At 36.1% G+C, this 10578-nt stretch overlaps 1 protein-coding gene across 1 annotated transcript; it reads left to right on the top strand.

Annotated features, from left to right (window-relative positions):
- Window positions 1–7569: 7569 nt before the first annotated feature.
- On the top strand, window positions 7570–8517 carry LOC131897043 (olfactory receptor 10W1). The gene has a single exon (XM_059247905.1). The coding sequence runs from the start codon at window positions 7570–7572 to the stop codon at window positions 8515–8517; it is 948 nt and encodes a 315-aa protein (XP_059103888.1).
- The last annotated feature ends 2061 nt before the right edge of the window (window positions 8518–10578 follow it).

Here is a 10578-nt window from a genome sequence, read left to right as displayed (position 1 = left end):
TGATGAGGACTATCTCACCAGAGGCTAGGAGAGATCCTCATCTGGCCTTAACAGAGGTCCTTTTCCATATGAACTTTCTCAGTTTTGATGACAAGGGGCTCAGCCTGGCAACTTTGCCAAGGAACATGCCTCTGCCCCAGTGAGATGGAGAAATCCTATCTCCCTCCAATGGCAGCTGCCAGCTACCCTGCTAACCCATAGGAGAAGGTATGCTTGTGTTTTTACTCAGAGTGCCACAATGCCAATATGGGCCCCAGCAAGAGATGTGTACTTGGCCATAGATCAGCCTGCTTCCACCAAGAAGAAAGTCATCCAGGATGGGTAATGTATATACTCTCCTTTCTTGCTCACATTGTTCCTCTAAAGGCTGAAGACTTGTGAAGCTTTGCTTTTCCTCAGTTTGTATGATGCCTTTTGAGATGAGGAACATTAGTTTAGCAGGCTGGGAGCTAGCTAAATATATTAAAGGCACAATGATCAGCTAAGTTTCTTTATTATCCATTACAGCTAACACATGAAATTTTCCAATTAACCAGACAACAGCACAGGTTATGGCCTTTGACTCTTTATTTTTTGAAAAGGTTTGGCATGATATAAAGAGGCTGTTTGATCCCCCCTGGATTTCACTTATGTTTTGATTGGTGGGGTGGTGCTTTTGATCTTTCTCCTTTTCAAGTGTCTCCTACAGTACATCCACAAAAAACAGGCAGCCACTAAGGCGACTTTATAGGTGTTAATGGCTTTTAGACATCCAACTCATAGCCCTCCACAGGAGGTTATGTATGCCTGGCTTTCTGAAATTCAAAAGGCTGCCTGACACTCTCCACCCAGGGTGACTCCCCAGGGATGAATGCTCTTCAAGGGCTTGGGTAAGAGCTTGTTTGGCAAGACAACCTAAGACAGGCACAGTCCAGTTGCTAAGCCTCCCTGAGGTGGGATCAACAAGGCCAGAACAAAAAAACTCCAATTCCCGCTGAGTGCCCATGTAAAAAAATAAAAGGGTGGATATGTAGTAGGACAGGCCTATAGGGTCGAGGAAATTGGCTCAGACCAATAGCCAAGGCATGCATATAACATACTCCTTAAGAGCCAACCTCGAGTCTGCCTGAGGACCTAGCAACAGTTGATGTGATGTCAGAGATCCTGATCATGCCCAGCCAATGAGGGATGACCACAGAGACTGGGCACTGGGAGGAGGGTATATAAGGCCTACCCTGTTATTAAATAAATGAGTTCGTTATTTGCTTTCAATGGATTCCCTGTGTCTGAGTTGTTGATGTCACGCCTTCTCAACCCCTCCCCTGAGGGAGCTGTTAGAATCCAAGCAACACCTCTATGTTCCAGTCTCTTTGGTCTAGGTAGGTAATCTGCAGGGTACTGAAAGAGAAATTTGGACACTAACCCAGCCAAAAAATCTTTGACGTACAATGTGCTCTGCCTACAAGACGTTCTGGGGCAATGGTGGTGCAGAACTTGTGGAAGTTGCCAACCAATGTCTAGTTTAATTTGAGGATGAGGCCAAGAGATAGATACCATGCCGTACATTCCTGGATGGTCAGGAACTGGATACTACATAGCTCAGAGACCAAACATAACTGGAAAAAAGAAAGGAAAGGAAAACAAAGAAAGAAAGAAAGATAGACAGACAGAAATATGAAAGAAAGAAAGAAAGAAAGGGAAAGAGAGAGATCAATGAAATAATTCCTACTGATATTCTGTTATACTTATACTCATAGATTTGTGCCTTGTCCACTAATCATCAGAAGGCCTCCTCCAACAAAGATGGGAGCAGGCACAGAGGCCCACAGCTGAACACTATGCAGAGGTTGATTCTAAATTGGAGAACTCCATTGGGTCCCTCACCTTGGAACTCAGAAAACCACATAGAAGAGTGGGAGGCAATAGTGTAGCAGTCAGAGAGGATGGGGGCTACCAGGAGAACATGGCATACCAAATCATTAATCAGGGATCACATGGTCTCACAAAGTCTGAAAAGGCAAATATGGAGTCAGCATTGGTCTTTACCAGGTCCTTTGCATATATGTTTTGGCTTTTAGCTTGATGATATGGTTAGCATCCTATAGTGGGAGCAAGTCTATCTTTGACTCTTTTGTCTTGAAACTCTTTTGGATTGCCTTGTCCAGCTTCAATATGAGGGCTTTTATCTTCTCTTACTGTATCTTGTTTTGTACTCTCTGGCTGTCCTCTACTGGAGAGGGGGAGTAGATATGGGGTAGAAGTAGATGGCGAAGAGCTAGCAGCAGTGGAGGGATGGAAAACTATGGTTGTGATGCACTGTATGAGAGAAGAATCTACTTTTACTTAAAACTTTTAACAAAAAAATTGAAGAAAGCATTCAATACTTTCTTCCTGACTGAAATAAGTCACTTATCATGATGCCATCTAGTTCATCCCACTTACTGACAAATCATGTGCTGTAAATTTTGATACCTGAAAATTATTCCACTGTGCACATATAATGTATCTTCTTTATGTATTTATCCATTGTGTGGCACCTTTACTTGGTCTATGTCTTGGGTATTGTAAATAGTGCTGCAATAACAAAGAATTTAGAGATAGTTCAGTGGTATATTCTTTTAATTTCTTTCAGAATATATACAGAAGTGGTCTAGTTGGATTGTGTGGTACTTGTACTTATTTTTTAATTAAATATTTTTATTTGTTTAACCACAGAGCACTGGGTTTTATTATACATTTCTATAAATACTTTATTTTGCTGATTCCTCTCCACTCCTCTTGGCTTTCCCCAACACCTTTTCCTATTATGACTTTTATGGTTCCATATGAATTTCAGAGGTTTTTTTTCCTTGTTCTAACAGTGTCATTGAAATTTGCATGAAACTGCAATAAACCCATAGACCACCTTTGACAAAATGGGCAAGAAATAAATCCTTGTTCTTTTAAGAGGCTATGATTTCATATGATTTATCTCAGTAACTTAATCTGACATAACTCAACTAAAACTTTGGGGTTGTGGGAAATATAAAGAAATAAATTAGTACTATAGAAGACAAATCCAGAGCTTATCTTTGATATATGTGAGAGATACCTTGAAATTATCTCATCTGCCTTATATATTTTTACATACTGTTCTTGACATTTAGAAGTTCAAACATTTCATATAGACAGATATACATATATGTCAATTAATTTCTTACTTTTTTGTATTTTTAGGCTTACAAAATACATTTCCATAAATGGCAATTATACCTTTAAACTAAGGAAACAGACTTGAAGTAACATTATACAACCAAGTAGGTGAGTCTTACTTTCTACCGCCAACTCCCAAATAATGACATGGAGACTTATTATTAATTATGAAAGCTTGGGCTTATTTCCAACTAACTCATATAACTTAATTAATCCATATTTTTGAATCTGTGTTCTACTACGTGGCTCTTTACCTTTCCTAAGTACAGGTTGTTCGACTTGCTTCAAGTCTGATAGTGAAAATGTGTGCCTAGATCCCTCCTCTCAGATCAACTTTTTGCACAGAAGTGCTGTCTATGCTCCCTTGCCTAGCTATTGGTGCTTTGACTTTTTATTAAACCATTCATAAGGTGTCTTAGGCAGAGACACATATTTACAGTGTACAAAAAGATTATCCCACAACGAAGTCATAAATTTGAAAGAAGGCAAGGAGGAAAATATGGAAAGGTTTGGAAGAAGAAAAGAGAAGGGAGAAATGATGTAATTATATTATAATTCAAAACATAAAGTATATTTTAAAAGGTAAATATGTATCCCACCATGTGTTGAGAAGGAAATCAAAGGTGTTCTTGGATTGATTTTTGTATTGGATATATCTTAGCTGCTTTATAAGTCATGAAATACAGTGTACATTTCTCTTCCCACAAGTTCATCAATTCTCTACCATTAGAGGTTCAATAATGTTTCTTTGTCAAACATATGTAAGGTACCACTTTCACTGTAGACTTGGTTCTGACACACACTGAGGTGCATTTTACAGTATTATGATTTGTTCTAGTGATACATCTTCACTCTCTCAAAAAAAAAAAGACACCACTTTCTATCATCTGAGGTTGATGCTAAATCCTTTATGTCATGGAAGTATGTTTTTATCTCCTTGTTATTTTTTCCAGGTTTTCCTATTTAAATTCATATTTTATTGTTTCTGAATATTTTCTTCCTGATAATATGTCAGTTTGGAACAAATCTTCATGCACTTAATAAAAATGGTACCCTTTACAGTGCTTAGTTAGTATTCATTTTGTCAGTTCATTATAAATTCTCATACATTCTCCTGTGCCTATTTATATACCTTAAGTAATAAATCGCTCAGAATTTTTGGTAACAAGGAGATAGATTGCCACTTACTGAACTACCTTCTTCTGGGAGATTAGATCTATGAGGCAAGACTCTAGGTGACAAAGCAATTTATTCCTTCTGTGATTTTGTTTATGATGGTCTATGAAGGCTGAATCCCATAGGAGTAGTCTGCAAGATCACTGTCTTTTCATGCTGGTTTACAAGAGTAGTCAGCTATCATATTCTAGGTCCTGTCTCTTCTGGAGGAGACAGACATATTATGTCCCCCTCTCTCTTCACATTGAAGGTAAGAGAAGTCTTTTTCTATCCCTTGATTTGCAAACTATTGATATTGTTAAAAGTGTAAAATGGCCTTATGAATAGATTCTAGAATGTCAGAAATACTTTAGCCCAGGACTCAGTGTTCCTCTGAATTCACTTCACAGTCTAATTACCTTGACCAAAATATTAATCAACAATCTTTAATGTTAATGTACTAAATATTTAAATTTCACAAGTTTGCAGTTTAATAGAAACCTTGTCTTCATGTGGGGTTTGTCTAATCTTCTTTTGTGAAGTGGATATTGTAATAACATTCCTAAAGCAGATAAAAATGAGAGGAGATATGTATTATCCACCTTCATAGGTTTCATGCATCAAACCAAGTGTGTGCAATCCCATGTTTCTCTTAGCACAGCACTATTAGGCTAATGTTAGTTTTGTATCTTTAAGCATACAGAAATAGTAATTTATGTAAGATGGCCTTCCTAAAGGATTATCCTATTATTAGGAAAGTATATATCTAACTGAGATTTTCTGAATATCAAATCTATAATGTTCCTTTTTATGTGACACTACTAGCATTGTGCTATTCTAGCCTAGATTATCAGGGTCTCCATAATATTCAGGCATAATCATTCTCAAATCATTCTTGGTCACTGATGTTGTGTTTCTAAATACGCAAGATGGAAAGGAACAAGCTTAAATTATGACACAAATTCAAACCATGATGCTAAAAGTTCTCAAATAAATGATAAAGAATACTTCAGATTAAAGAAATAGTTATTTAGTGTCTGAAGTGTTTCTGTAGAGAAAATATGCCACAGTTTAGAAGAGACACAGTAGATAAAAATTACAGAGAAGCCAGTTTCAGTTCATCACAGATTGAAATTTCAGAGAATTTAACCTTCTAGTACTGAAGCAAGAATTAGAAATTTAGTGGATTCATTGTACATGGAATATGTCTTCATGTACAGAATCTCCTTAAGTTTCAATTATCTGATGAAAATTATACTAGGTAATTTCTAATGTCCCTTTTAGTACTAAGAATCCATGACTTTTCACAATTCTCTTGTGAATATTTAATTAACTGCATGATTAATATGACATAGTTTTCTGGATTTCAATAAAATTCTCAGAACTCATCATTCTGGCCCTCCATCATCAGACAGGTGTTAGGCTAGCCCTTGGATATCTGCTTATCATAGAGAGCAAAATACTATGTGATTAAGTAATAAATTTTTTTTCACAGTGCATCTCAAATTCAGAAAGTAAGTTATTTTTCATAAAGATCCCAAAAAGTATTTTACTATGAAACAATCATAAAAATGGAAATAAAAATTAGACACATATATAAATGAGTGTTTACCTATCCAATGTACAACTATTTTGTAAAATCTTATCCATTATTCACTTTGGTGTTATAAAAAGATAAAAATATAAATAATACAGATGGTTGTCCTTGATCTTACTGACAATTTTGAGGTCATGTCTTATTGTTTCTCTTAACATAGATTGTAATTTATATCATATCACTATCCCACTTAAATTCACAATAATTTTTTGACTTAAACGTAATTGCTTTCCAAAATTTTCAGTTAAGAAATTGAAATTCATAGAAGTTTTAGTTTCCCTAGCATCATAGAGCCAGTTGGTAGAAATACACAAATCATGTTATTCACAATCAGCAATAGTTTCATACTCACACAATTCCCTTCATCCTGATACTTTAGTGAAGCAGGAATATTGATAAGTATCATGAGAAAATATTCTCAGTATTTTTGAAATTAAAGAGGAGGATAAAATAAATGAAACAGAGACCATTTCCTAGCTGTAAGAACAACATTCATGAAGAGAGCCATTCATGACCAAAGTATACGTGGCATTGACGTGGCTTTCTGTAAATGAATTTTATGGTGAAAAGGGATATTTGGAAAAAATATTCTCTTAAAAGACTTTTTTGGTTAATGACCAATATTAAAATTTGATAATTTGAAATGAAGTTACAGGAAAACTTTCTTTGGCATTCCTAAATACAGGTTGGTTATTGAAAAAAAGTGGAATGTGCATACTTTATTTTTGGGCCTGTTCATTGAATTTTGAGAAGTGATTTTATATTGTTTTGTTCTGTTTTGCCTTTTGAGGAACATGCATTTTCCCCTCTAGATTTCACATTTGTTGTTGGAAAATGAAGGGAAATATGAGAAACGTTTCTGGATTGATATTCTACAGTCCTGTGCAAACTCACAGAAAATTATCTTGGGTCTTCAGTAGTTTTGTCCTGTTTTTAATGTGTTACAGTAAAACCTATTGTAAAATATAAATGTGTTGGAGGCATACGTCTCCTTATTTGATAAGCCTAGAGAAACCAAAAAGGGGAATACCATTTCATACATCTTATCTGAGCCCTGTTAATTCTAACTTGAAGACTTTGCTAATGACTCTTCCTCCCACAATCTGTCTTACTTCTTTCTTTCTGTCTTAATTTTCTATTGTATGATGATCTGTGAGTATGAAATTCACATCACATGTCATTGATTTAATGCCTCAAATGACATTGAAGTACATATATTTTATATATTTATATGTGTGTATGTGTGTTAAATCTATAAAAAATAAGTATATGAGTGAATAATGGATGAAATTCTTCCTGACCACTCTTAAATTATTTTTGACTCAAGAAACTCTTGATGATAATGAGTTTGCTGAAAGAATTTGATTGTTACTACATATCTTCTGAGAATATCTTTCTGTATCCACCCATTTCCTCTGGTGGTTTTAGTTAACAGTCTTTCATTACCAAACTGTTCACAGGTAGAAGTTAATGTGTAGATTTACAGGGGAACAAATTTCATAAAAACAGAAAATAAAAGATACAGTCTGTTTCTCATATCCAAATCTATATTTGATTAATAAAATAAAATCATTGTCTATAAGGTAACTATATCACTCATCTGACAGGTGTTATTTTCCACTTTAAAGAGAATACCTGTGGACTCAATGACCTGGAAGAACCACTCAGCATTGGAGTTTGTGTTCCTAGCCTACCCCAACTGCCCAGAGCTACGTATTCTTTGCTTCCTTGGAGTCAGCCTGGCTTATGCATTGATCATTTCTGGGAATATCCTCATTGTGGTCTCCATCCATACAGAAGCCCGCCTACATACACCCATGTACTATTTCCTGGGCAGCCTCTCGGCGATAGAACTATGCTACACTGCAGTGGTGGTACCACATATCCTAGTGAATACCCTGCATTCAGAGAAAACCATCACTCTGCTGAGCTGTGCCACTCAAATGGTCTTCTTCATTGGACTTGGTAGTGCTGATTGCTTCCTTCTAGCTTCAATGGCCTATGACAGGTATGTTGCCATCTGTCATCCCTTACAGTATCCTCTCATCATGACTGTAACTCTTTGTGCCCGCTTGGTTGTGGCTTCTGTGGTCATTGGTTTGTTCCTGTCCTTACAGCTTGTGGTCTTCATCTTCTGTCTTCCATTCTGTCAGACTAAGGGAATAGAGCACTTCTTTTGTGATGTGCCACCAGTGATGCATCTTGTGTGTGCCACAAGTCATATCCACGAGCTCTCTGTGCTAGTGGCAGCCACACTAGCCATTGCTGCGCCTTTCCTTTTCATTGCTACCACCTATGCCTTGATAGTGGCTGCTGTGCTCAAACTCCACTCAGCAGCTGGCCGCCGCAGGGCCTTCAACACCTGTTCTTCTCACCTCACTGTGGTGCTGCTGCAGTATGGCTGCTGTGCCTTCATGTACCTGCGCCCTAACTCCAACTACCACCCCAAGCAAGATCAATTCATCTCTCTAGTGTACACACTGGGAACCCCATTCCTCAACCCCCTCATCTACACTCTGAGGAACAGTGAGATGAAAGGGGCCATAGGGAAAATTCTTACCAGGAATTGTCTCTCCCAAAAACTGATAGGATAGAAAACATTCAATATAACAAAGTTTCATCCTGGCTAAAGCAAATCCCTGTGTCACTCTAAAAGTATTGTCTCTACTGATATTGAAATCATGTTCACAGAAACAATAAATATAAAGCACCTTAATTTTTACCTATGTGTGGTGACATTCTTTACTATGTGCTGCTTTTAGACTGGGTGATTAGCCTTGTAAGAAAGATATAATTAAGTACATGAGCAGAAAGTAATATTAAGTGGAAAATGTATGGATTTATATGACTATTTAGTTGGAAAGATTTGGTTTATTTCATAAGTTTTTGATAAAAGATATAATGGGATTGTCTGCTTCATTTGTGAGCCAGGAAATGATTGATTGCAGGGAGTCATCATCATTAAGACACCTAAAAATAAGAACAAATATACTGTTATCAGAAACTCATTAGAAATTGATGCAAAAGGGAATTTATTCTAGGAATGGTAACTTTGGAGTAAAGAATCTTTTAACCAATACAATCACACAAAGGGAAACCAGGAAAGGCAATACTATAACCTCTTGCATCTATTGCTCAGTCCTGTAATGGGAAACACAAGTGGATGCAAGAGGGACTGGTATCTGTGTGATTGTATCATGAAGTCATTCTCTTGAGATATAAGCTTTGTAGACAGGGAATTTGAGGGCTATCAACAGACAGAATGTTTAAAGTTGTTTATTATACATAAAAGTACATTTTCTAATAAATTATTGTTTAAATAATTTTTTCATTAAGGAATGTAATTCAGCTTTGCATTTGTCTTAAAATGCTATGTATTAGTAATGTCATCATTAAGTGCTTATAGTGTTACAAATAATACATAGCATATAATATATATATACATATTTTCTATTAGTCTTAAAAATATTTGCTTTTATGATAATAGAAGAATATCTGAGTAGAAAGATCCAACATGGCCAATATTTTCAGATAACTAATATTAGTAAATACTCCTAGACAATGTAATTTCTCTGTAATAAATGGAGGTAGTTTGCTGCCAGATCTAAAAGGCAAAGTATCCAGTTATGGTCAATGTTGTACAGACAAGTATTCCAAAGTGATGCCTCTTCCTTTCCCTTCTGTGTGGACTGTGTATATAATTTAAAGAGGGGGTGTTACTAATTACAAGGTCTTACATTTTTAGCATGGTTGGCAGTTTGAATCTTTGAGATGTTTTCTGTGACACATCTGATTGGTTGAAAGTTCGACATGACTTTTGAAGGAATGTTCATCCTGTGGATCAAAAAGCATGTCTATAATTTTAAGTTAGCTAATAGCATATTGTTGGGATTTAGTTTTCATTTGGTTCTCAATTTTGGATTTGGAGACAGGGTGATACTATGTGGCACAGGTTGGCATAAAACTTGCGATCTTTCTACTTCAGCCTCCAAAGAACTGGGACTATAAATATGAGCTACTATTCTTAAGAAATTGTGTGATTTCAATTTTCAGTGTCATTGCATAGGTTGTCTACAGTCAAAATATTCAGCTGTCATTGAAGATTTGTCCTCTCATTTTCATTCCCTGCTTTTATTTTTATCCCAAGAAATGGATCTATAATTTTCAGTTTCAAGACATGTATTTTTATATTGTTTTTGCTGTTTATATTTTGAGATTATAATTTGATTATATTTCTCCCTTCTCTTTCCTTCCTCCAAACCCTCCCATGTTTCCCTCCACTCTCTTTCAAAACGATGGGCTCTTTTCACTAATTGCCATTGTATGCATATATGTATTTTCACATACATATATTCTTAAATATATATATAAGCTCTTGGTTCTATACAGATATATACATATATATTTTATATATTCTGTGTTTGGAAACTTTGTTATAGGACTTAAACATGTCAAGCATGCTTATGTCTTGCTGAAGTACCAATCACTTTGCCGTTAATCAACATCTCTTTTCTTTTTTTTTTTTTTTTTTGTTTGTTTTTTTGAGACAGGGTTTCTCTGTGTTGCTTTGCGCCTTTCCTGGAACTCCCTTGGTAGCCCAGGCTGGCCTTGAACTCACAGAGATCTGCCTGCCTCTGCCTCCCGAGTGCTGGGAT

This window comes from Peromyscus eremicus, chromosome 1 (assembly GCF_949786415.1).
Source record: "Peromyscus eremicus chromosome 1, PerEre_H2_v1, whole genome shotgun sequence".
NCBI lineage: Eukaryota > Metazoa > Chordata > Mammalia > Rodentia > Cricetidae > Peromyscus > Peromyscus eremicus.
This window is presented reverse-complemented; position numbering and strand designations above follow the sequence as displayed.